General features: G+C 39.7%; 2 protein-coding genes and 1 long non-coding RNA gene across 3 annotated transcripts; 2 read left to right on the forward strand and 1 right to left on the reverse strand.

The window, feature by feature from the left end:
- The first annotated feature begins 9,139 nt into the window (after positions 1 to 9,139).
- PSMF1 (proteasome inhibitor subunit 1) lies at positions 9,140 to 16,753 on the forward strand. The gene is made up of 7 exons (XM_072414307.1): positions 9,140 to 9,327; positions 12,577 to 12,723; positions 13,606 to 13,688; positions 14,205 to 14,375; positions 14,517 to 14,570; positions 15,301 to 15,444; positions 15,528 to 16,753. The coding sequence occupies exons 1-7, from the start codon at positions 9,193 to 9,195 to the stop codon at positions 15,577 to 15,579; spliced, it is 786 nt and encodes a 261-aa protein (XP_072270408.1). The 5' UTR covers positions 9,140 to 9,192; the 3' UTR covers positions 15,580 to 16,753.
- A 3,040-nt stretch (positions 16,754 to 19,793) lies between these two features.
- On the reverse strand, positions 19,794 to 24,058 carry TMEM74B (transmembrane protein 74B). Its single transcript, XM_072414308.1, has 2 exons — positions 23,870 to 24,058; positions 19,794 to 20,858 (listed from the first exon to the last, which is right to left on the reverse strand). The coding sequence occupies exon 2, from the start codon at positions 20,802 to 20,804 to the stop codon at positions 20,130 to 20,132; it is 675 nt and encodes a 224-aa protein (XP_072270409.1). The 5' UTR covers positions 20,805 to 20,858; positions 23,870 to 24,058; the 3' UTR covers positions 19,794 to 20,129.
- LOC140332985 (uncharacterized) lies at positions 24,008 to 27,083 on the forward strand. Its single transcript, XR_011921264.1, has 2 exons — positions 24,008 to 24,402; positions 26,293 to 27,083. It is a non-coding gene; the product is annotated as an uncharacterized lncRNA (long non-coding RNA).
- Positions 27,084 to 27,457: the final 374 nt, after the last annotated feature.

The raw sequence follows: 27,457 nt of genomic DNA on the forward strand, positions 1-27,457 counted from the left end.
CTGCAATGCACCGATGAGATCTGTGCCATAGAAAAAAATCTTTTAGGTCTTTCTATGGTCCAACAAACTAAAATGTTTACCTGCCTGAAGCAGATTTGTGAAATAAAACATGTGTATTGATATTGGGCAGCACAGTGGCTCAGTGCCTTTGCAGCGCTAACTCCCAAGTTCAAATCTGGGCCAGGACATTATCTGCATGGAGTTTGTGTTTGCGTGGGTTTCCTCTGGGTACTCCAGTTTCCTCCCACATTCCAAAAACATGCAGTTAGGTTAATTTTCTTCCCATCAAAGTTGACCTTAGACTACATTTACGCCATATGACTATGGTAGGGACATTAGATTGTGAGCTCCTTTGAGGGACAGTTAGTGACACGACCATGGACTTTGTACAGCACTGCGTAATATGATGGTGCTATATAAATAATGTGTAATAATAATAATTTGAATTTTTGGATCAGGAGGCTTTTTTTGACCCTTGTTGAGAAGGGAGCTAAATGGACCCCTTGGTTACCCTTAGATAATGGTCTCATGCTAACTGACCGGGCAGTCTTTGCATTTTTTGAATTTGTTGTACGGTGAACACTTCCCGTAGAAACATATTGTAGAGCGCAGTCTGGAAATACTTAATCCTAGCTCGGATGACTGCCTATTGGGACGGTGGGAATGCAGCTAGCAGCCAAGGATCAGGTTGCATCCTGGGAGGGAGGTTGGTTTGTTTAGGCGCAATGGGAGTTATTATATGAAAAGAGAAGCAGGTCGAGCAGGGTTAATGTAATGAGAGAGAGAGAGAGTGACCCAGTCAGCTATTATTAAAGCAATTAGGTCCAATGCATCCTAGAAACTCTAAAAAGAAAAGAAGTTTAACCTGTTTCCTTTGTCACATTTGCTTGCATACTTCGTATAAACACTTATTGGTATAAATACTTAGTGGTATTTCTATGTGCTACCCTGCAGCGCTAATGGTAAAGTGCAATTATGTTTTTGTTAAGTAGAAGGTATCCATTGAAAAAAGGTAAAATCTTACCTTTTTTTGTGTACAATAGATTCCAAAATGTGTTTCTTAAAGGGGATCTAATCTAAAAAAAAAAAGATCATCAGGAGGTAAAGCGAGAAGGCAAAAGAGACATGCAAGGTCTCTTTTGTTAAAAATATAAAGGGCTCCTGGTGGCTTTTTGTTCTAGCGTTACACTGTGTAGTACACGCAGCTACCAGAGACAAATTAACATAAATTAATAAAATTATTATAAATTAAATAAATAAAATTAAATTAAAATAAATTATTAAATTAAGATAAATTAATAGCGGGAGTGACCACCCAATGGCAACAGAGCATTGCTGTCTTCTTGAAAGTCCGCCGAACCGGCCATGCAATGGCGCCTTCTGAGGATTCCGTTCTGCACCAATCATCGCTGCAGGGAGGCTGCGCACAGGTAAGTCAATGCCATAAACAACTGGTATGCTTTGCAAACTTTTTGATCATGGCAGAAACTCATCGCTTAACAAGTTTAGTTACAATTTAAGCTTCATATTAGATGATAGTCACCCAACATGAACAGTCATGCTCATCTTGAGCGAAAACCTGACATGGGTGCAGCAGTCCCCCAATATTTATCATCAGTCTTCCATGATTTATAAATGGCTGATTGGGTATGCCATGTACTCGTCCCTTCCCCTTTTCCAAAGAAAATACTTCTGGATGCATTTTACATACCTTCCTAAAAGTGCCCAAACTCTTCAGTATGTGCAGATTTTGATCCTGTTTCTGCATCTGTTATATATCAGTGCACTTTGTGATACCATTGAACCTTAAAGAAAACAAACTCGCCAGAACATGTGTGACCACTATGTTAAACAGGAGGTCTGTTAGCATCTGAGAATCTTTACATTTTTTCCTTATGGGCCCTAGAAATGCCTTGAATATTCTCTGTGAAAATGCAACTTTTGAAATATCTATAAACGATAATTTATGAAATAAAAAAAACCCTCCATATAGTGTAAAACTATACAACAAAAATCTTTTCTCATCTGCTAGCTGGCTGAGGACGCTCTGCTCTATTATTTCTAAACATTGTAGCAACTCTCTCCCCCAACTGTTCTATCTGAACGATACAATTTTTATTCCACTATAGTATTCGGACCGGTACCATCCTTAACCGTAACCCATATTATTGGTACCTTATGGAACACATTATTAAAATAATTTATGTAACCTGAGGAAAATCCTCAGCTTTACTCCTTGGGGAGCTCCTGACCCCATCTTTTCGTGCACGAATATCCCCCTTCTTTTCTCCTCTCCCCCAAAATTAACAACACAATTATTCTATTAAGCACCTAGTACACATAACATTAAAAACTTGGCCTCTCCATATAATAATTTGGGCTTCAGGAAATCAAATTATTGCTATTCAAGTCTCAAGTCCCTCTGAAGAAGCCGATACAGGTGAAATGCGTCGGGCGGGAGACATATAATTTTTATTTAAACAATGGATAGCCTTTATGAAAGTATGACAAACCTTTCGTGTTATTGTAACACCTCACAAACTGTGCGTACTTTCCATGTTAAAGTCTCAAGTAAACTGTATATGATTGCCAAAAAAGCCTTTTTTTCTCTTCTCTCTATTTTAAATACCAAAAATCTTTAAAAAAACTTCTTAAAAGTGTTGGGTAGCTGTGTAACTTTAGTACATTTAGTACATTTGTATATCTGGGTACTGCAACCAGTAAGGAACTCAGTTGTATTATTGTAAGTGAATACCACAAATTGCAAGAGTAATTACTTACAGATGTTATTACCCTATTCTGTGAGAGCACGATAAAATTAATTTTTGTGAGATTTTAGATTTTTATCAATGAAAAACACTGCAGGTTATATTCATAATTTTATGTTAATTGTGTTTGTATTTTTATGCATAGCTTTATGAATATCCATGAATTTCTCATTTCATACAATAATAATAAAAATTTTAATGTATTATAAAACTAAGACTCCCTCTGCCACCTGGTGGCCAGTTATCATAAGAGCATAGCAGTAGTGATAGTAAACGTTTTATCTAGTTAAAAAGAGGCCGCATCTCAGCCAAATTGACAAATAATTTGAAAATGCCCCCACCCAAAATACCTTTTACAAACCAGTTCCAACCCCTGACCCATGCACTACTGCAGCCAAACAAAAAGAACTTGGATATCGTCCTCCTTGCTTTATTCTAAGGGTGCAAAAGCGTGTCTCTTATACCCTGATGATAGAAAAACATACTGCCCAATTTACCAATGCAATGGCCAAATATATTAGTCTCTCTGGGTCAACGATTCCTCTAATTCCCATTTAACCACAGACTTTTATCCATTTACCCAAATGGGTGTTATGTTGCCCTGTTGATCACTGAAAGCCCTTATGCCCCTCTCCCTCCCATGTGAAGAATCTCCTATTTATCCCCCACTTTTTCTCGTCTATATCCTCCATATCTTGTTATGCCCCATGCTTCCCTTAGCACCTGATGTACTTGGTGTCCTTGTGTTTTGCAGACCTGATCTTTAAGTGGGGGCTCTCTCCATAGCCTAGTGAGAGTTATACCCCTATAAAGACTCATCTTATCTTTTTGTTCATAGTCTCGATCCATTCCATTGCATTACGGACTTTGGCTGTGTACACACGTCAGATGATTATCGTTTGAAACAAACGTTTGTGCTTGTCTCGGGCAGAGCGGTCGCCCGACATCTTTTCATAAATTCATCAGAATGAATCTATGAACGACCATAGGGTGGAGATTATAGCGGGATGATCCCCTTGCTATGTCCATGGAACACAATGGGTGCTGCTCGTTTATCTGTCACTGGAAGCAATCATGAAAGATCATCATACCCAACCTTATAATTCCAGGACCCATCAAAGCAAAAGTCACATGCTTTTAGATCTACTTTTGAATAACATTGTGGTCTCACAGGATCTTGTGATTTTGTTTTCCAAAAGGTACTACACACTGGTGAAAGATATGACAATGCACAGATATATAATAGATGCAGCACAGATCACAATCTGCATATATTGAAGAGTTGGAACCTTTTCTCACTTAATAATCACTTTTAAAAGTGAATATTGCTACATGTGTATTGGTTATTTTGTAAAATTACATTTCTCATGTTTGGTATAGCAGAAGTACCATTACGCTATAGTAGCTGAAGTTTATATTTTCTATTGTAGATAAAAGCACAGAGAATATTGCTTTTTTGTTATCTGTAGGAACTCTTTACTTTACTTGAATTATTATTTATTCCTGTTATGTTCACCTCAAACTTTTGGAACTTTGGAGAGAGTTTAAATCACCCGGCAGGACGAAGGGAGCAATAAAACATGCCAAAAGTTCTAACCTCCCACAACAGTATTCTGAACTAAAATCAGAATGGCATTAGGTAAGTACAAGAAAGAAGCCTGGATACCTGGCACATTCCGGCTTTCCCTGTGGTTGCCAGGACTGAATTCGTATTGATTTTTTATATATTGATCAGCAGTTACTAAAGCTTCTACCAGAAGGTTATTGTTTAGGCACTTTGAGTTGGAGAATGACAGCCAGGGTCAGTTTTTTGCAAAGTCAATACATGCCATGGCTGTGGGTTGCAGGACTGCCAGGATGGCACACAGACATTAAATTAATATATTGCCGATGTAATAAAATATTTCAGACCGTCCTATTGTCTTCTTTTGATTTTTAAAAGCTCTTCAAGACTGAAGATAGACTATCATGGAAGAAACTGTGTGACCCAGAATGGATTTCCTAAAAGGCTAGATTGTTTATTTTACCCTCTTTGCCGTCAGGTATGGTACTATTATGGTAGTTTAGTATCAGTCACCTTGTAAATATTCCTGACCAATGGCTATTGTTTCCCCCAAGATATGATATCGGATGATCAGCCTACATACAGCTATATATGTATGTAGGGGTTACACATTATGGAGTGGAGCAGCTTATATACCAATTAGTAAATTTTTCAGTAGAAGACTTTCCAGTTTTCATTATGATGGGAAGTAATCAATGCAGATTACATTTTCTGGCAAACAACCCAGGAGAAGGTATGATACTGAGGAAAATACAGCATTGAGTGAAGCGGAAGGGCCAAGTGATACAGTGAGGAAATGAAGCTGATGGTAAAGTTATAACTAGAACAATTTCAACAATAAAAAAAGTCATATTCAGCGTTCAGTATGGGATAGTGACAGTATGTGTCTCATCCTGAGCAGCTGCACTTCCATCCTGTCGCTTCTCATTGCAACAAAACAACAATACGGGTCAAGTTTAACAGGGCAATTGTTCCTGCCCCCAATGGACTAACTTAGTCTAATATAGTTATTTTTAGATGGTATGATAACTTTATTTTTTTTAAGGGCTCCTCTCCACTATCAGCACTGGGCTGCATTGTCCAACTCACTCCTAATGCAGGAGAATAGCTTTATGTCTTATAGCTTCAGTTTATATCAATGCATTGTGCTGATTGTGTGCAGTGGTGATAAAAAATAAACCATGCAACCTTTTAATCAAGGCATTCTAATATGCTTTGTTTCTCTTTCTACTGGTCAGTGCTTTTGTAAGTGTCATTCTGAAGGCATATTACTTATTTTTGGTGATATATGTATTACATATTTTTGGTGCGATTGCCCTATAATTAAGAGATACTGGGTCAGTTAGATTACACTGGACAGCTCGATCACTAAGCACCCAACAAAATCCCTACTCAAATTAAACCCCCCTTACTGTACCAATACCTAGTTTTTGTTAGGAGACAATTATCTGGCCAGTGATCCTGTGCTATTGGCTGCCACAGGACAATGCGCCCTGCTTATTCTTTTCATCGGCGTTGCTTGCAGCAGCAGGGGAGGTCATTCCTCTGCACTGCAGCCTGTGGTATCCCCAGCTTCCCTTTGGATGTGAATGGTCCCTCTGCATCCCCTGCTTTGAGACTGTACATCAGCAGGGAAGGTCAGTCCTCTGCTCTGTGGCCTGTGGCATCCCCGGATTCCCTTTGGATGTGAATGGTCCCTCTGCATCCCCTGCTTTGAGACTGTACATCAGCAGGGAAGGTCAGTCCTCTGCTCTGCGGCCTGTGGCATCCCCGGCTTCCCTTTAGATGTGAATGGCCCCTCTGCATCCCCTGCTTTTAGACTGTACAGCAGCAGGGAAGGTCAGTCCTCTGCACTGCAGCCTGTGGCATCCCCGGATTCCCTGTGGATGTGAATGGCCCCTCTGCATCCCCTGGGAAGGTCAGTCCTCTGCACTGCAGCCTGTGGCATCCCCGGATTCCCTGTGGATGTGAATGGCCCCTCTGCATCCCCTGCTTTGAGACTGTACATCAGCAGGGAAGGTCAGTCCTCTGTTCAGCGGGCCTGTGGCATCCCTGGCTTCCCTTTGGATGTGAATGGTCCCTCTGCATCCCCTGCTTTGAGACTGCAGCTGGAGGGGATTGAGTAATTCCTGATTTCAGTCCTGCGCTGCAATTGTTTGCTGGGGCTTTATAGCCTCTCTGCATCCATTGATCTATGCCTGTTGTAGTGTTTAGCTGGGCTAATTTGTGCTGGAGCGAATTTTGTAGTTATTTACTATTGCTGACCTTCCCTGTTCCTGACCTATCGGTTGTACGCAGCCTGGACCAACCTTTTGCCTGTGACCCCAACTCTGCTTGTGCCCACTCTCTCTGTACCTTGTCTGGTGGACACATCGCTCATATATGACCTTGGCTTTATACCATGAATTTGACTTGTAGAACTTGTACTGCTATCTGTGGGCCTCTGCCAGCCCTTCCCTAGACGCCATTCCTTGTGCATTAAGTCTTGGGGGCAACCGTATGCTTGGAGACGCAACCCATCTCCCAAGGCTAAGCAGAATCTTGCTAAAGGTTAGGAATACGGTGTTAGATTCTGGTGAGTACTGGTGCGGACCAGTTTTTTATTAATTTACATTCCTATTTACATTATTAATATTAATTAACAGGATTTATATAGCGCCAACATATTACGCAGTGATGTACATTAAATACAGTTGCAAATGATAGACAGATTTAGACAGTGACACCGGAGGAGAGGACCCTGCCCCAAAAAGCTTACAATCTAGGGGTGGGGGAAGTAACACACAATAGGAGGGGAGATTTGTAGTGATGGCAAGTAGTGAGGGTTTTAGGAGACAGAAGAAGACGGGAAGACAAGTTTGGAGAAATGGGTTTTGAGTGTTCTTTTAAATTAGCCGAAAGTAGGAGCAAGCCGAACAGGACGAGGAAGACCATTCCAGAGAAGTCTTTAGGCCGTGCATGTGAGGTTATGAGTGAGGAAGTAATTTGTAGGGCATTGGAGGAGCGAAGAGAGCGGCTGGGGGGGAGGGCTACTAGGTCAGAAAAGTAAGTGGCTAGGGCCTGGTGGTTTTCTTAAACACAAAATGGTCTTGATTAATGCAAAAGTGAGGGCAATCCTGATGGATTCTATGGACAAATTTGAACTTGTCTGGTCTCCCTGGTTGGATCACTACATACCAGCAGATCTAGATCACTTCTTTCCTTTTGACATACTGGGATCCTGGGGCCTATTAGTTAACTCCCTCTGAGGTATTTCCCTTTCCCCCTTGCCCTTTCACCTTTTATCCTCTTTCTCCTTGTTATAATTATTTTTATTATTACATAGTATTTATATAGCCCCATCATATGGGGTTCTCTTCACCATGGAAATGATTCTGCCATCATCCACCACTGTTGTCTTCCATGGACGTCCAGGTCTTTTGGCATTGCTGAGTTCACCAGTGCTTTGTTTCTTTCTAATGATCTACCAACCTATAAACTTTGCCACTCCTAACATTGTAGCAATTCCTCAGGTGGGGTTTTTTCTGTTTTTGCAGCGTAAGGATGGCTTGTGTCACCTGAATGGAGAACTCCACATGCTGCCGGTTCACAGCAAAAAATCTTCCACATACATGCACCCCCCCAAATCAACTCCAGGCTTTTTATCTGCTTAATTGATAATGACATAACGAATTGATTGCCTACACCAGCCCATGAAATAGGCTTTGAGTCAATTGTCCAATTACTTTAGAGCTTCTGAAATGAAGTGATTGTGTAAAAAAAGTCTTTAGTTACTCACATTTTTATGCAATCATTTTGTTCAACCCACTGAATTAAAGCTGAAAGTCTGCAGTTCAGCTGGATCTGAGTTGTTTCATTTAAATATATTTGTGGTAATGTACTGAACTAAAATTGGAAAAAATTGGTCTCTGTCCAAATATTTAGGTGTACAGTGTATATGTGTATATTATGAAAATATGTTTATTATGTATTAAGGAGGAATTTTCTGGATACATAGTGAATATTGCAGCAAAGGTTGTTCTAGGATGTTATCTTTTTAATTGCCTAATCATATTTAGTTTTTATTGTTGGTTAAACTTCTTTTTTAAATCCATACATAAGACATGGGTTTGACAGAGAGACCACAGCACCAACCCTGCAGCCTGTGCATTTTAGGCTGCTGCTGAGAATGATTTAGATTACCTATACCAGTAATAAATTATAATAGCAATGAGAATGATTTGATCACTTATAACAGTAATAAAAAATAATAGCAATGAGAATGATTTGATCATTTATACTAGTAATAAATTATAATAGTAATGAGAATGATTTGATCACTTATACCAGTAATAAATTATAATAGTATTGAGAATGATTTGATCACTTATACCAGTAATAAGTTATATTAGTAATGAAACTGATTTGATCACTTATACTAGTAATAAATTATAATAGTAATGGGAATGATTTGATCACTTTTAACAGTAATAAATTATAATAGTTATGAGAATGATTTGATCACCTATACAAGTAATAAATTATACCAGTAATGAAAATGATTTGATCACTTATACCAGTAATAAATTATAACAGTAATGAGAATGGTTTGATCACTTATACCAGTAATAAATTATAACAGTAATAAATTATAATAGTAATGAGAATGGTTTGATCACTTATATTAGTAATAAATATAGATTCCTGCACGTGTTATATTTAAATCCCCCCATGTGCACTTTGTGCTTGTTGCAGATGTTCTGCGAGCTCTGTCGCCATCTAGTGGCCGATTTCAGAATGACACCACCACCCCTTTTCCCTTCTGTTTCGTTTCTATTCGTTCAGACGGTGATCCCGGAAGTGTTGTGAATTTCCCAAAACATGGCGTCGCCGGGCTTAGAATTGTTGTTTGCTCTGGCTTCTCCGGAGATCAGCCAGCCTCAGGATCCTCTTGTCTGCTTTATCCACTGGGAACTAATCAGCCAAGGACTTCGCTGCCTGGGGAAGGGAGATAAGGTAACACAGCCACTTCCTCACAGAGCTGTCCAGCACAGTGACCAGCTCACTATGGGGAGGAAATACATTTATATAATTGTTATATGTGTAACTTTAGGATGTTTGTGTGCTGTTTCTGACACTTGGAACTTGTTTTCTAGTATGGCATTATTATTATTATTATACAGGATTTATATAGCACCAACATATTACGCAGCGCTGTACGTTAAATAGGGGTTGTAAATGACAGATTGATACAGACAGGGACACAGGAGGAGGAGAGGACCCTGCCCTGAGGAGCTTACAATCTAGGAGATGACTTAACACCCTGTATATAGGTTTATCAAACTTTGGGAACCCTTCCTTTAATTATTATATCCACAGATCACTGTATATTATTTTTTGGTGGTCAGTGGGAAGAATGTCTCTTACATTGCTGGCCAGTGGGAAGAATGTCACCCTTACAGATAGCCAAAAACATAATTGGTGTCATCTAAACTGACCGGCGAGGTGCAAACTGCTCAATGAACCCCCAGCAACCCCATGTTGGGGTTCTGATCGATAATATTATTCTTTCTACTATCTGTTTGTGTAACATAATAATGCATGGGTTTTATATTAATCAGTCCTTCAATACATTCATGTTGCTTGTACATTTCCTTCTGCTTCATATGTGTTACACCCATCATTCCTGTTCTTCCACTGATTCATCTTTTCTTCCCTCTGTGTCATCGCCTATTAGTTTTATAGAAATAAACAAAGATTATTATTTCTATAAATACATAAAGTGTACCTAAACGCAGAATTTTTACTTTACATAGAAGGGCAACTCTTTTATTTAAAGTGGAAGTAAACCCAAAATGAATAAATCACACTTACCTTCAATCCCGCAGATCAGTCTATCCGTCGGGAAGTTTCTTCCATCATGGCCCGCATTGTCCCGTTATCCGTCTTCGGGAGCATCGGACGCCGACATCTTCTTCCCTGTTCTTCTTGATTCTTCTTCCTATGTCACCCGATCTCGCTCTGCGCAGGCGCAAGATTGTGTGGCGTAGATTGGGGAAAAACTTGCCGATCTCACTGCACATGTGTAAGATCGTCTATTTTTTCCATTTTCAGGAAAAGGCGATCGAGAATTAGGGGGCGGTGCAGCACCCTTTTTTTTTTTTTTATTAAAAAAAAAGGGTGTTGCACTTAAACAAACAGAATTTTTCCTTTAAATAAAAGGGTTGTCTTCCCTTTTATGTAAAGTGAAATTTCTGAGTTTAGGTACGTTTTAAAGGGACAATGCTGCACCCTTTTTTTTTTTTTTAAGAAAAAAAGGGTGTTGCACTTGAAAAAAAAATTGCTGGTGTCACACATGCGCCGTGAGATTGGCAACTTTTTAACCCAATCTACGTCACCCAATCTCGCACCTGCGAACCTGGAAGAAGAGAGAAGTAGATGTCGGCCAGGACGAAGACGCATACCGGGACAACGCGGGACCCAATGGAAGACTGATCCAAGGGATTCAAGGTAAGTGTGATTTTTTGTTTTGGGTTTACTACCACTTTAAAACTTTGCAAAACTAAAATAATTAGCTTTGTCATTTTACAGCTCCAGAGTGGGCTATACAACAGTTTCTAATCATGGAACCTTGGGGTTTCTCCAAAGGTTGCTGGGGTTTTCTTTAAACAATAAGCAGTTTGTACCTCTCATGTACACCAATGTTTCTTTTTGGCTATCTGTAAGGGTGACATTCTTCCCACTGGCCAGCAAAGTAAGAGGAGTTCTTCCTACTGACCACCACACTAACATACTGTGTGTCCCATGCTGGAACAAGTCACTTTTATCACTATAGCTATCACTATATGCAAAGATGAGGAAATGTACCATATGCAAATCCCGGTTTACGTAAAGCATTTCCGACCATAACCTATCTTTAAATCAGGGAGTGTCTGTATATGCTGGGAGTTTTTGTTTTCCTTGTGCATAATTACATGACTTTTCACTGCTGCCATTTTCTGTAATTATCCAGCAAACATCCTGATGTTGGTTTCACATTGTAATTTGGGACATGGCTTTCCTGATATCTGGAAAGACAGGTAAATTGCAAAGTAAATGTAAAACCCCATTGATAAAATCTCACCTTTACAATGTTATTGTAGTTTCTAATTGCTAAATCTTCTATTAAAATGATGACTGGTTACCATGCCAGAGATGTCTTTATTTGCTTCATGTTATAGCATGACAACTCTCTTTCAGTGGTGCTCCTGTGTTGTCATATAAAAAATCTATTATGAATGCTTCAGCCAGACTTATTTATCCTTACTACCTATCTACCCCATACACAGCCTTACCACCACTTCTCTTCTGCTGCCTCTTTGTAGTTCTCTTCATTGGCTTCCGTTTCACCTTAAAATCGAATTCATCTCCTGTGCTTTGCCTTCAAATCCTTCCACAGTTCTTGTCCCACTTCCCTTTTTGACCTGATATGCAAATATCCCCCTAGCTGCTCTCTTCACTCATCCAATGACCTACTAATGACTTCCTCACTCAAAACCTTATCACATGCATGACCCCAAGACTTTTCTAGAGCTGCCCCGACTCTCTGGAATGGTCTTCCTCATCCTATTCAGCTTGTTCCTACTTTCTGCTCATTTAAAAGAGCACTTAAAACACATTTTTTTCAAACTCACTACTTCCCACCACTACATATCTCCCATCCTATTTTGTGCTACTTCCCCCACCTCCTAAATTGTAAGCTCTTCGGGGCAGGGTCCTCTTCTCTTCCTGTGTCAGTGTCTGTATCTGTCATTTGCAACCCCTATTTAATGTACAGCACTGCGTACTATATTGGCGCTGAATAAATCCTGTTAAATATTAATGTTGGAAACTACAAGCAGCCGTATCCATACACATTGCACATGCATGGTCCGCAATTTTCACTTTCAGGAATACGATTCAGATCTATGTTGTTCATCCTTTGCTGCATAAAAAGATCTCCCATTTGTGTATCCAGGAGTGATAAACTTAGAGTAGAAGGAACTACATCATGTGATGGGATATGCTCCACAACTTTTGGAAGTGTTGGAAGCTGAAGATTCTTCCAGAGTCCATAGCACCAAAACCAATGGGCTTCCAGAGATGGTGCCTGCTAAAAATGCATTTATAGACTTCTTTTTCAGGCTGCATATTTTGTAATTATTTGGAACATTTAAACTGGTTTGCATCATTTGTGCATATGTTGTGTGTCATTAAAATGTTTTCCTCTTGTTTTCCCCTCCACAGGCCGAAGCCAATGATAAGGAATCGGAGAGACTTCCAGATGGCTGGGCCAGCAACAAAGAATTGTACACACTGCGCTATGAGAATAGCAAGTCAAAGATTCTTCTCAAAGCCCTTAAAGTGGACAATAGTTTGATAGTGAATGTTCTGGTGAGAACAGATTCTTATAATGAGCTGCATTATTTACTGTTTGGTATTTTTCTTTTCCTTTTCTTTTCCTACTTTTTCATTATATTATTTTTGAATTAAAACTTCTCTTGTGTGGAATGAAACCAGCAAACTTTTTTAGGGGTTAAATATTTATAAAAACAAAAAAAAAGGATTCTTCTTAGTTTATTTAAGGACAATGCAAAATCCCCTTCTATAAAGAATGGTAAAGAGATTTTATTGGAAGAGTGGTGGGAAAATGTAGCAGGTTTGATGTTTAATAAATAAACTAACCATCCTGAGAGCAGTATTCCTGCTGTTACTATATCCATAGCTCACAGTATATTAGCTGATGGTCGATGGCAAGAATGTCACCCATATCCAAAAAGATTGTTGAAATCTGTTATTCTGACCTGAGAGTCACAAACTGTTCATCGCTTAAGGAACACCTAGCACCTTCTGGAGGAATCCTAAAGTTTCACGGAACCCTAGCAAGCGTGGCACTAGCAGTATAGATACTGGAACGCATGTCTCTGTCAGTGGCTGCAGCATTTACAGAGCTAAGCTAGTAGGTGTCAGGTTTGTTCAGTACATCTTACAACTGGAAGACAGAAATCAGAGTGGATTTAGTGCCTGCAGGCTCTGACTGTAAAAAAAATTGCCTAAATCCAAAGGGGTCATTCAACTTAAGTAGCAGTAGTGCCACAGATTTCAAACTGCAAACCCGAGGTTTCCTATGCAATTTTACATTTCACTTTTATTTTTCCAGAGGAATTTAGGAAGACATTTTAGGATAATCCAGCTGTAGTTACTGTAATGCAGAGATTAAATTATTTGCTTTTTATTATAGACCAATATTAGGCCTTTTTATGTTTTCACACGCAGGATATGAAGACAGAAAAAGTCAATAACCTGACATTGAATATTGGAGACTTCATAGATGGCGCTCACTTAAAAGACTTCCACAGGTCAGCAGCATGTCATTTATTATTAAGAAAATGCCAACAGCTGGTAAATATGCACCCATTATCTAACACAGAAAGATGGCTTATTTCGCTCTTTGCCCTAGTAATGATGTGGAAATTTTCATTTTTTTTTAAAAATTAACAATTTCATTTTTTTTTAAAATTAATTAACTCTTGAGTTTTATTAACTCAAGATTTTACAGTTATCAAGAAGTATTTTGTTGGTAGGAGGGGAGAGTAGATTTACTCATCAAGAAAAGAGATGAGCTCATTAGTCATCTTATTTCACCGTCGGCTCAAAAGCTGAGGGAAGGACAAGACCTGTAAATGATATAAAACAGAAAAATCAATACCCCTGCTTAACCAGACTGTGCTATGTGACAAGATTGTGGAAATCTCAAGAAAGGAAATCCAAATCGTTTGGGAAATAAAATGATTTTTTTTTTTTTTTTTTTTTTAGAAGTTTGCATGGTGATCTGCTTTAATGTCCTGTTGCTAATATTTTTCCTTTCGTAATAGGGTGTTTAAAAAAACCAAAGAACTGAAGCAAAGTTTGCATACTGAACTCATTTCCCCACTGCTTGGCTTTAAGAAAACCACTGGAAAGCTTGAGAAAGAAGGGGAGAGACCCCCAGACTATGTTACCCCCAATGTGCCATCTGGACACCCAGCACCACTCCACACTACTGAGTGAGAACACCTTCCATTTTATACCTATGTAATGGTAATTGTGGTAGAAATCCTAATCTCAAGCTGGTGTAGTACACAAAAGACAAGACACTTCTAATTGGCACAGCTTCCATAATCAACTCTTCATTTTTCCTGTTTTAGGGAGAACCCCAGCGGGAATATTCCTTATGGTCATGCCGACTTAGATCCTTTGGGGTGAGTATATGAAAGGTATCTATATAGTCCTACAAAACACCAAATATTGATCTCGCACAAGCATTACAGCTTATTGTGCATTAAAGTCATTACGCCTGTCCCAAAATAATATGTCCAGTACACATTGATAAATATGGTTTTGTGTGGTTGGTCGACTCAGAAAGTCATTGTATATGTTCTAACATGTACATGTAGATGTTACCACATATGCTTGGGCCACACTCTTCTAGGTCCATTTCTGGTATAGAACCATAGGCTCTTTGGTTCCACTTGTTCTTCTTTAAAAAGGCAGCATTCTTCCTGGTGAACGCAACCGATGCTGTACTCCTGAAATTTACGCATCCAGTGTAAAACATCTTCACCTGCTTGTGTTCACATGACATTCAGACTAAGGGTTCTTTTATGTTTTCACTGTCTACTCAGCACACAAACACAATAAGTATATGTCTGGGCTGGGGGGGTTATATATCCACTTTTATGAAGTCTTGTTTGTGTAAAAATGTAGCAAGTACAGAAAGATTCCTGTTAATGAAACTGTTGTTTTGAGATCAATTTAGCTTCTTATTTTTTGTAGCGAAATAAATTTGCAGGGAAGAACTCTGGGCTGAACTTGCTGGGCTGACAACATTTTAGTGCAGCAGAGCCAGTAATGTCAGCCAGTAAGATCAATAGGGCTTTTGCAACATAATTGAACGTCGGTGCATACTAGAGCATCATTCTCTTTTCACAGGGGGCACTCCGGAGGCATGATCTTTGATCCTTTTGGACCAGGTTCAAGACCCAGACCAGACCCCACAGTTGGCCTCCCTCCAGGAGCAGTGCCACCCGGTGCTCGATTTGACCCCTTCGGTCCTCCAGGTGCCAGGCGCCCTGGGTGAGTTTTTGACAATGTCTGGTTTTTCTTTTATATGTGACAAATGTGAGAGACTAACTGACATTTTACTTTTTCATCTACAGACCTGACCCTGACCATCTGCCACCTCCGGGTTATGAGGACATGTATATGTGATGACTGGTGCCCCATATTGCCTTTTAAACCTTTCTTTTTGCTTTGCACTATTTGCTTAAATTAATTCAGATCCGGTATAGTATTGTAAAAAGACTTTGTAACACCATTTGGTGTTTAAGCGCATTAAAACTGGATTTAAGTTACAAGGGTAAGAAAAGGTAAATACAGGCATTGAAAAACATTGATCAGGCAAAGTGGATGAAAAGGTAATGTTCTTTTTGAAATAGGTCAGGATCATTCACTGCAAACTGACACATCTTGTAGCAAGATCAAAAATTGCTCTTTGGTTTGTTTGAATGACCAGTACTGTCTGTAGGAAGCTTTTAACAGACCCTCATACAGCAACACTCTGCAGACTGTTCACAAAAGTGTTTCTAATTATTGATTACTTTTGATGCCCTTGCATTGTGCCTTTCTTAAACCTCTGACATTTATTGAAGAATCAAAGGCTTTTGGTAACAGACAGCCTGCACTGCTACCCCTCTTCTCCTGGCCCTGCCATCACCAGGCTATTGCCTGTAAAGCCTCCATCACTCTGTGTCTTGTCTCTGACTTTGCAGGGTATCAGAACTTACCACTGTCACTTTTCATGGTAAGCACTTATCACAAACAGCTTCAGGAGTTGTCAGCTTTGCAGGATGGAGACAGGCTCCGTGCTAATGTCAGGACCATGAAGGAGAGGAATCGGTGAAAAATTGTTTACCACTGCAGCATCCGCAATTGCTAAATCAAACAACTTATTCATGGGAGCAGCCTGGAAAGTATTACTTGATGACAATGTCTGTTTAAAGAGAAAGCGTAGTATTATTTTTAAATGGCATATTTTCAGCTATAATTCCAGTGTTTAATTTTCAAGTGACTTACACATTTACAAAACTAGAGATGTGTGGATTAGCTAGTAGATGCAGCGAAGATTAAATACAAGAACGGCTCTATAACCAGCTTCGGACAGACTTTATTATTTCAGTTAGAATAGAAGGGGAAAGGTTAGCGCTTCCTTTACGTTTTGATTTCCATTTTCTTCCATCATTTATTGACCTTTTTTCCTGTATTAAAAAAACTAAGTGAAAATCTTTCAATAGGCCTATTCCTAAAACTCAGTTATAAACTGTAAACTTTTGGAATCAAAATAGTCAACTTGTTAAACAAAATAATATTCTAACATATCTGTGAATTGAGTCTTTGTTTTTGTTGCTGTCCATGTTTTCTAGTACTGCCTACAACGGTTCCACTCCCGGTCATGTCTTAAACAGATGTTGCAGGGGCAGGAAGTGAAAAAAAAATCGTTTAGGTGCAGAAATAAATACTTAGACCTAAGCAGCTGCTGAAATATAATATCAGTCTTCAGGAGACAGCATTTTACAATGGAGTCAGCCCGCTCATAATTGTTCAGAATGAGAAGGTGTAGGAAAGAGAAACCTTTGAAATAAAAGGTGTTTCAAGCATTGGGACAATAATAACACTATTTTATATCAAACCAATCTCCTTTACGGGTATATATAAAATGTTTGTTCTTTCTGTTTAGCAAAATGCCTAATTTTCAACTGCCTGGTGATTGTATATATTCTATTACAAAATGTTGTAATATGTTTAAAAAAAGTTGCAGAACCAAAACTTGTGCTTTTTCACCTTTATTATAAACCAATGACAAGATACAATGATATGGAATCCTTGGCTACAATGACAGTGCTGGTATAATGATTGCAGACTTTCTGTTTCTTATACACAATATACAAGGGATGAATGAAATCCACTTGCAGTATTTTTTTTTTCTTATTGCACTGCCAATCTGGTTCTACAGCTGTGTATCAAGATGTTCTGGCTAGCCCTTCGATCTTTGGCTGTGCAAGATATTTAATAAATAAAATGTCCTGTAACTTATCCATCCTTGATATGCTAAGGAGTATAAGCCTCTCCCCCACTCCATATTTACCTAATTCTTTCGGCCATGGGTCTCTGCTATATTGAATTTCACTTTGCTTCCCAATGTCCACACATCAGCAATAAATCCATACACTTCAGTGTGCAGACTGGTGAACAAAATGTAAAACTTGTGACTGTCTGCATCTAAAAGAACTAGATGAGTATGGAATTATCACTTATCATCTCTAGAAATAAAAAAATAAAGAGTATCATCTACTTTCAGGAATTCCTCACAGTTTGTTTTTATTACCAGATCTTCATTACTAAGCAGGGTTATTGACTGCTGTGGTGACACTTACATGGTTGGATAAGTAGTCCGAACATGAAGGTTCCATTGATATCATATTTGTCTGGTACATTTTGTGTTAAGGCAGAAATGTATGCGTCCGTGAGCATTGTTTTGCTTATTCAACCAGCAAAGGAGCAACACATACACGTTGGTGAGTTTAGTACCGATGATCTGGATGGCTGACACGGTTACTAAAAATGCCACCCTAATTTGGATTGCTGGCGATATAAATGTTGATTATTTTGTAATTATGATTGAGTCTAGCTACATTTTTTTCACATTAAGATTGACTGGATTGATGCAAGTGTGTTGCATCAAACAATCATTTTGATGCAGTTCATTAAGACAATATGAATTGCCTGGCTTTAGACACAGTATGTCCCCAAGACTGACAACAGGAAATAAGACAGCTCTGCACACGCTAATCTCCAGGCAGTAGAAATGTTAATTAAAGTTGCTTTGCACCCAAATAAATAGTTTGTTAGCAAATTTAGATGGTCTTTATCACATGGTTACAGGGCATCTTGTGTGTCCTCCTGCAAGTCTACAGTTTAGTGTCTAAGGACTCAACAGTTGTGTTGTGGGCAGTGCAGGAAGCAAAGAACTTTCCTATCATGATGCTTAGACATCTGTTTAATTTAATATAGCATACTGCAAGCTCGCTCCATAGATGCCATTCAACTCGTATTCTGCTGCCTGTATCCTGAGTCTTTTTATCCTTTACCCAAGCATGTTACAAGTAGTGGATGCTGTTTGAATGTAGATGCTTTACAATTCCCTTTGATCTTGGTAAAAATGTTGCAATCTACCCTCAAATTGTAGTGTTCCGTGCTGTCATAGCTTAGTTGCACCCCTAAGTACAAGTGACATACAGACATTTATTGTAGAAAAGGAAGGGGATAATGTTGGACCTGACCCAGGTGACCAGTGGTGGTTCCATTAGACTGTACTGTCATATACTCAACACAACTGCTGTAACAGGAAAGTGGAGGTAAGACTGAAGATCGAGCCTTCTAGTACAGTGTCTATCCGATATTGGTTTATTTGGGCTTTTAATCAGATTGGCTACAACTACAAAAATGTACAGTATACCATCATTTGTGCCTGGAGTTTCGCTTTAACTCTCATTCTATAAATGTGTTGCAGGTATTCACTGTTTCTTCATATTTAAGGAGCTGCTGGAAGCAATGGTGCTGCCATTCACAGGTTTTGATTTGTATAAGCAGGGCTGCTTTCAGAGTAATGCTCAGCAGCAATATAAGTGGTGATGTCTTTATATTGGCCCCTTGGTCTGCTAGCAGCAGCTTCCAACACAAATTATGGCTTTTCAGGAAACATTTTCCTGACTGGAAACCTTTTTGTTGAGGTGTTGAGGATACATTTATAAAATTTGGGCAAGCTGAAGACTGGGCAACTTCTCTGAAGTGCATTAATATTAAAGTTTATCTAGATAAAAAAAAATTGACATTGGATATATTGCAACTCACTTGTCATTGAATGTGGAGGCTGCATTAGTGTTCTTTTTCAGACTTTATTTTCTCTTCTCATCCTGCCATTTACAAATTTCCTGTACTAAGGGTGACAACACTCACTCACTATACTGTTGTATTTTATGTATGGAGGAGCATTGGTAACTCTCTTGGTTTTAATTCTGATTTTGACTACAACCTCCCGACTTTCTCATTATATAGAGAAGGAGAGAATATTGATTACAATTTTGTGAGGTAAGCAATGACAAGGTATGTCCGGCAAGAACAATGAGTATTTTCTATACTTGTTCTTATAAAGGTTCTGAAAAAGAAAATGAAAGCAGCCACCACACCTAAGGAAGAGAATCCTGTAATATAATAAAGTTTTGCTTTGTATGTTAGTAAAACAGTTTCCCTCTATAACGTATTTCCTAAATCCCACACTATGACTCCTCCAGTGCCAGTGAAATCCTAATCTGAGACCAGCAACCTGACAAAATCATTAATGGAATTATTATTGAAATAAAAAAAAGCCTGATCAACATTCTTTTAATCGGAACATTCACATTCTTCAGCCCAGGTTGGCGACATCTGGCGTGCTACCGTAAATCCCAGCATACCCTAAGATGCCGTGGTTGGGGATTTTGTTGCCACACCAGCAGTCAATGGAGTTCTTTGCCATTAACCTGTTTTATAATATAGCTAGGAGTAATTCTCTCTCCCTCCCCCAGCGTCACTGAGATCAGAACAGCAGAAACCTCCCAGGACAGAATAATCTGGCCTCATTAAACATTAATACCTCTCTAGCAGAATATTTTCTCCACAAATTATTAACCCCTGCCGACATATATAAAATGTCCTTGGTGTTCTTAAGGCTCGTGCCCATGGTGGCTAATGTTGTTAGACATCTCCATCACTTCATGTTCTACCAGCACCTGACCACCTTCTGTGGTCATCTGTCTCATTCTCAGGTTGAGTGAGCCGTATTTTGTCCTGGGTCCTCTGGCCATGCTAAATTTCCTCCGACGGTAAAGTTCCCCTTTGCAGATGGAGATCATGAGTAACATAGAAAGTAGAGTGCCTCCTAATGTGAGCAGGCCCAAACCTGCAATGATGCACTTGTCTAGATTGGAGCCCAGATGTGCATAGTAAAGTTCCAGTCGTTCCATTTCACGGGCAGTCACAGAATCGGGGCTCACTCGCACTTCTCGTGGTATAGTATAAGCAATGGCCACCAGAATGATGCCACTAACCAAAAGCACTAAGGAACAAATGAAACCATAATCTACAGAGTGGCTCGCTGGCTCAGGTACTCGGCTGTCCTCAGAGCGAGGAGACCCATTCTCTTTACCCCATTCCCTCACCTCCAATGCAGGACTCGACTGCAAGGCATTTTGTGACTCCTGGCCAAAACTGGTCTCCACAAGCTCTTCATAGGAAGGGTTCTCAAATCCTCGGATGGTCCCTGAGCGCTCCAGATGAGCGTGGCCTTCTGCATTATGTCTTTTGTTGATGTCACTTAGCTCCAAGGAGTGAGAAGCCATTGACCGAAGGTGGTCCTGCTCATCCTGGGCTTACAAGATTGCATCAGATGGCAGCTGAGAGGGAAAAAGTAGAAAATACAATTAACATCCTTTAAAAAAAAAAAAAAAAATTAGAGTACCGTATTTTCCGGCGTACAAGACGACTTTTTAACCCCGAAAAATCAATGACAAAGTCAGGGGTCGTCTTGTACGCCGGGTACCAGTACTTACCTGCAGCGCCCGGTGTCCTCGCGAGTCCCCTCTCTGGTCTGGCGTCCCTGCGAGTCCTCCTGTGCCTCCTTCTGTCTTCCTGGTTTTCAGCTTACACGAGTCCTCCTGGGCAGGCTCGCGTTGCTTCACAGCAGGACTCGTGTAAGCTGAAAAGCAGGACGTGAGCCTGGATTGGCTCTCCAGTGGAGAGCCTGGATTGGCTCTTCACTGGAACACGCCCATTCATTAAAGGAACGTGCCAATTCATTACTTAGAACTAGTAGTGTATAGTTCTTTCTGCCTCTCAGTTCTCTCACAATAGTGAGATCTGACAGGCAGAAGGAACAGTACAATACTGGGCATATAACACGACCCCCAAATGATTGGTTAGAGTGGGGGGTCGTCTTATACGCCCAGTCGCCTTATACACCGGAAAATACGGTAAGTGTCTATAAATGTTACCACTAGTTACATTGTTTTAGTTTGCATGTGGAACTCCAGTCTCCAGTGCACACAAACAAGATATCATTGGTTAGTAAATTAGAAAAGGCTACAATGGTGTGATGGCATCAGGACTCACAATTGTGACACTACAATAGTAAATGAGATGCCTTCTTCATAAGCAAAGGTGCTGTAAAAAAAATCAAAAAAAGTGTTAGGATTTGTGTGAATGGGTATTCAAAGCTGGGGTAGGAAGGTTAGGGATTGGAGTTTAAATGAAGATTAATTTTAATGTCTTAATACAAGCAGAACAAATGTTCTCATATGCAAATCCAAGCAATTAGCAATCCAAGGTCATGTATGCATTAAATACAAGACAGGACCTGGACCTGACCTTCTAGAAGTTACAATAGCTCATTCGGGGAATTCATTATCATACAGAGCTGCTTAAGCCCTCCCATGTGGGTACAGTAAAAAAAAAAGTGGAATGTCTGATTATTTATAACTAGCAGATGTGCATCAACAATTACATTGCAGCTCAACTCATCTTTTTAGGCTTTTGATGCTGTCTTTGTTTTGTTTTGCATGTATTTTATTACAATAAATCAAGCCACCGCAGTTACACCAGAGCCATACTCCTTGCCCTATGTGATAAATCTTTATTTGCCCCAGGCAGTGCAGTTATTCAACACTTCCTATTGTGTCTGATAGTATGTCCCCCATTGCATGCAGTGGTTCTTCCTGATGACCCCTACATTACCATTAGGTTGATCAATGGAAAGTACCACAGCATGTAGCAGCGGACATACCACCCCACACCAGCAGTTAGCAACAGCATCACATTTAGGGAAATGTACAAACTGCTGCGGCAATACAACGGCTTTGCATCTGAGAATTCAGATGGGAATGAGTGTGATAAACAGGAAACCAATGTGTGATGCAACTACCAGCTGGTGAATGAAACGGAAACTAACCTTTTAAAATGAAACATATTCCAAGACAGGTTTACAAATAATTAAATAGTGATATGTATATGAATATGATCTATTCTAAAATGTTTTCTAATATGCTGCATTAGTTTTTGAATGAATCCCCAAGTTTTAACACACAGCCTAAGCTTGTTGAATTGAATTCTGCCTAAGCTAAAGTTTAATTAGTTTGTATTTTGCTGTACTTGGTTTCTTATTCATCCCCCTAATCATCATGTTAATGAAAAATATTAAATATCACTTTTCAATTTTCATTATTTTCATGCCATAAAAGTGCTATGACATTTTGCACTGTAATTATTATCATTGCTGACTCCCTATTTGCAATTATTTCTAAATAGCTGAGCCCAGGGCAAGCATAAGAGACAACCAAAAGTGGTACCTACTGTTCAGCATAAATTAACTAAATGAATCCATAGAATGTTCCTTACCCTGGATCTTTAACATTTCCACATGGAGATGTTATTTGCAGCCTACGGCCATCTGAACAGATTTTCATGAATCATTATCATGTATCCAGTAAATGTCACAGAAGCTGACTTATTCATCAGGCAATGTTTTAACTTTGCATTAGCTCCAAGCAGTGAAAAAATTATTGCTGAGTGACCATTGCTCTATTGCTTTTTTCCTTCACTGTGTGTGTTTATTTTTATCCCTTTGGCATATACTAATCCTTCATCAATCAATAATTATCTTTCATTACTGTAACAGCTCTAAGCTGCAGAAAACTGGACGCTGATTGGCTAAACCCTTTTTGTGCTCCCTATCAGAATATCAGAAGCTTAACATAGCAAAGGATGGGATGTGAGAACTGGAGCTGTCCATTCAGCACCACCAGCACAACACACTGACAGTACAATGACACACAAAGCATGCACAATGCAATCAAACATGCATGCAGTGTTGGTTTTAAAGGATTTGATGTAGCTGGAGGCACAGATTAACATAAATGTGCAAAGCAAAGACTAATGTGCAATGTAGTAGCAGTCAGTGTTGCTGCACACCAATTGCAAATGCTGATGAAGCTCTGTTTGTGTATTGATAAATGTGATAAAAGTAGTAATATATATAAGGTAAGGTATTAATATAAATAAATCATCTCTACAACTAATACACCAGAAAGCATAGATGACATCAGCCAGTCCCTGTGGCACCTCCACCCTGCTGGGTGCTCCAACCTGGCAACACACAGCAATCACTGCAGTAGTAAAGGGGGGGAGACTACAAGTTTAAGCATGCAAGTTGCCTTTTTTTAGTTTTTTTTTTTTTTTTTTATATATTATATTAAAGCCAGCTGTTACATTGTACATCATACAACACATTGGCAACCCAAGCTTGTGTGCAATGACTCACAATCCCCATCAAACCTCACCCAGACTCCCACACAAAGGGGGCTGTGCAAAGCACACAAACTGAGGTGTCACCCCCCTGTATGCAGACACTAACCTGTGCACACCCCTGGCATGGCTGGCATCCTGTGCAATGGTGCAGCCACAGCAAACATGGGTTCTTTGTAAATCTCCACCCTCAATAAGGGACAGATCCAGCACACAAATTGTGTTTTGCTGATCTGCTAGCTTAACCAGACGGCTGGTGTAAGGATGACCCAGGAGACAGCCCAGGACTCCATCACCGACCATGTGGGAGGAGACTGGGCTCGCAGCGCCACCTGCTGGACAACTTGTGTAAGCGTGTCATCGTGTCCTTAATGGGAATCGCCATTTTTAAATCCCACCACAATTGGACATTTAAGGGGGCATCAATCTTTTCAGGGGCAGTCAAGGGGTAACAATGTAGCACCTAGCTTGTATTAATAATGAATGTATGATTCTGTATTTTTACCAGATGATATATTAAGCCTCAAGCTCATTCTTCACGTGTTTGGTGATGTTCAGGAGGTTTGCAGCTGGCAAAATAGGACATATTGTACTATGGAGATGCCCCTGGAACCTGCCCTGGCCTGGCTCAGAAAGGAACTGGTAAGGACTGTATGATGATGGTGATACACAATGTCTGATCATGCTGCAATCACATATCATCCTTCAGATTACACCCCCACCCTCTCCCTGAACACATCTGCTAGCATTAGGGAGGGAGGAGAACAGACAACCAACAGGAGGGTGAATAGATTCACATCTGACACAAGGGGTGGGGGCAGACCTCACCTATAAAAAGGGAGCTTATAGGGAATAATAGGTGCAAATAAGACAGCTACAGTGAATTCTGTAATGCTAAAGGCCAACTCTACCCCAAGGCTGCCTCCAGCATCACCCATTTTCGAGCCCTGATTTATTAAAGCTCTTCATTGCTAGTGAGGATACACTTTCATTGGTGAAGCTGAGTGATGCACCAAACCTGGAATGGATCGGGTCCAGGATTGAAAACCTTTGCTATGAAATAGCAAATGACTTTAATCCATTCCAGGTTTGCTGGATTAGCCAGCTTCACTGATGAAATTGTATCTTCTCCAGCCCCTCGGCCTCATAGTGGTTTTTATGATTTTATAAAAATGCAACAATATATTTTCGTTTGGTTTTGCAATGGCCATAGAATTAGGCAGGGATGGCAATGGTTAAGATGCTTCTCATTCTTGGAGCTCCTGAAAAAATATAAAGACCAGAAAACCTCCAGTTCCTCCAGAGGTTCCTAAATGTTTATTGAGCTCTCAGATCAGTTTAGGTGACCTTCAATGATATTTTTGTCCATTTGTTGGTGACATTCTTCCCACTGACCAGCATGCTAATGGACTGTGAGCTGTGAATATGATTATGACAGCAGAGGGGTCCCTGAGGACCTGAAAGTCATTTTAAGGGTTCCCCTATGTTATTAAGGTCCAGAAACACTGCCTATATCTTCAATAGATATGGCCTTTAAATAAAAAGATTTATAGCCTCTGTTATTGCTCTTGGAGCTTTTGTCAGTCAATCATATATTTAATTATTATTATTAAGGAGGGTTTATATAGCGCCAACATATTACGCAGTGCTGTACATTAAATAGGGGTTGCAATAATGACAGTGACACAGGAGGAGAGGACACTGCCCCGAAGAGCTTACAATCTAGGAGGTGGAGGAATATCCATCTGACATCCGTTTAATGTACACTTTGCTGGTTCTGGTTTGCAGAACTGTGCTAGGTGACAGAGATGTATTAATCTGAGAAATGGACTCCTACAAATACAAATCCTTTGCTTAGCTCTTTTTTATGTTTTTTTTATGTGTGTTTAAAGCTTACCTAAACTCAGAAATTTCACTTTACATAAAAGGGTAGACAACCTTTTTATGTAGAGTAAAAATTCTGTTTGTGCAACACCCTTTTTGAAAAAAAAAAAATGATTACCGCCTAGGCGATCGAGGATGAATGGGAGCGCAAAGCCTCCCAGGATACCTACGTCACGTATCCCGGAAGGCATGCACAGAAGGAGCTTTTTTGTTAGAAGAGAAACATTTGCCAATCTCACGCATGCACAGTGAGATCCACAAGTTTCTTTTCCAACCTACGTCACAATCTCGCGCCTGGGTCAGGTGATGTAGGAAGAAGAACCTGGAAGAAGAGACGAAAATGGTGCGCCAGCTCAAAAACGGATGCCGGGACGACGCAGGACCCGATGAAAGACACCTCCAGACTGATCGACTTCGCTGCAGAATTAGGGTAAGTGCATTTTTCAGTTTAGTTTCTCTTCAACTGTTTGCTTGGAGTGAGTCTTTTACATCACCTGCAGCAAAAAATTGAAAAAGAGATACAACATTCGTGCTTCAAGTTACTTTCCCCCCTTATTAGTATATGTAATGAAAAAAAAAAGCACAACTCTCTTGTTGCTGTTGAAGCCCTATTTTATTTTTACCTTTTTTTTATATTGCTTTACATAGTCTGAGATGCGTCAGCAGGATCAGAGCTTGTTGTCTCAGCTGAATGATCTTCACGGCAAGATTCGGGAACACAGACTGGAAGCTGCATTCTGGGCCAGCAGACACCCCATTCAGGAGTCACAGCCGGTGAGAGGGCGCTCCACATCGGAGGATATGGGCATGGCAGCCCATAAAGATGGTGACTCTCCAACTAATTTACAAATTGTACTTCGGAGGAATTCTGCACCTTAATATGAACAGTTTACCTGTATGAGCTGAATCAGACTTTGCACTTATCATCTCATAGAAGGAAGACTTTTAAATTCAGGGCCTTTGGAGGGTTTACATTTGGTGGCCTAGAAATCCCGCTCTAAAATTCTAAGATCAGATAACAGAACTAGAAATGATAGTGACTTATATTAAAAGGCAATTTTATGGCCAGTGTCAGCTGGAATCAGTGAGACACATTCATTTACAATTCATTGACAGGTACATTTCACTTGCTTTGATACTTGCATTTGACTTGCATTTTTTTCAGCCCCCTAAATTTGTATATAGCAAACAAAGCCCTTTAACTTCAGCACTTTAAGTATTATTTATATGTAAAATGCTTGTTTAGCATAAACAAATGAAATTACCTAAATACAGACACCTTGCAAAAGGCACGTGCTATAAAACAGTGATGATTTTTGGGGTTGCTGACAAAAAGTTGTGAAAAAACACCATGATGGTAAATTTTCATCCCAGACATATCGGTATTCTTAAAATGCTTTCAGTGTAATAAAAAAAACGGTGTTTTCTTAATGCAAACATTCACTGTAGAGATGTATGTTTTTTAACAAATAGGTGTCCATGTGTGGAACAGCTTGCGTCTCCGATACAAGGCAAAGACTGCCAGACAACTTGATTCATGGTAAACCTTTGCAGAAATATCGATACTCTGTGTTTATGCTGCAACTCACATTATTTAAACAGCCTATCTGTCCTGGATGTGGCCAGATATTCTAGGTATGTCCTATTTGATTTGAATTTACTGTTCACCCTAATGCTGTGTTTCTCAAGGTTCCTCCAGAGGTTGCCAGGGATTTCTTGAACATTTTGTGCCTCTTAGGTCAGGGTAAGTGACACCAATGATCTATTTGGCGATCTGTAAGGGTGACTTTCTTCCCAAAGGGCATCAATGTAA

The sequence above is a fragment of the Pyxicephalus adspersus genome, chromosome 6 (assembly GCF_032062135.1).
Source record: "Pyxicephalus adspersus chromosome 6, UCB_Pads_2.0, whole genome shotgun sequence".
NCBI lineage: Eukaryota > Metazoa > Chordata > Amphibia > Anura > Pyxicephalidae > Pyxicephalus > Pyxicephalus adspersus.

Bases quoted from the DNA above. Each gene is read 5' to 3' on its own strand.
- PSMF1 (XM_072414307.1), top strand. From the start codon at position 9,193: ATGGCGTCGCCGGGCTTAGAATTGTTGTTTGCTCTGGCTTCTCCGGAG. The intron at 13,689-14,204 runs GTCAGCAGCATG...CTTTCGTAATAG, and splicing joins CACTTAAAAGACTTCCACAG to GGTGTTTAAAAAAACCAAAG. The intron at 14,376-14,516 runs GTGAGAACACCT...TTCCTGTTTTAG, and splicing joins GCACCACTCCACACTACTGA to GGAGAACCCCAGCGGGAATA.
- TMEM74B (XM_072414308.1), bottom strand. From the start codon at position 20,804: ATGGCTTCTCACTCCTTGGAGCTAAGTGACATCAACAAAAGACATAAT.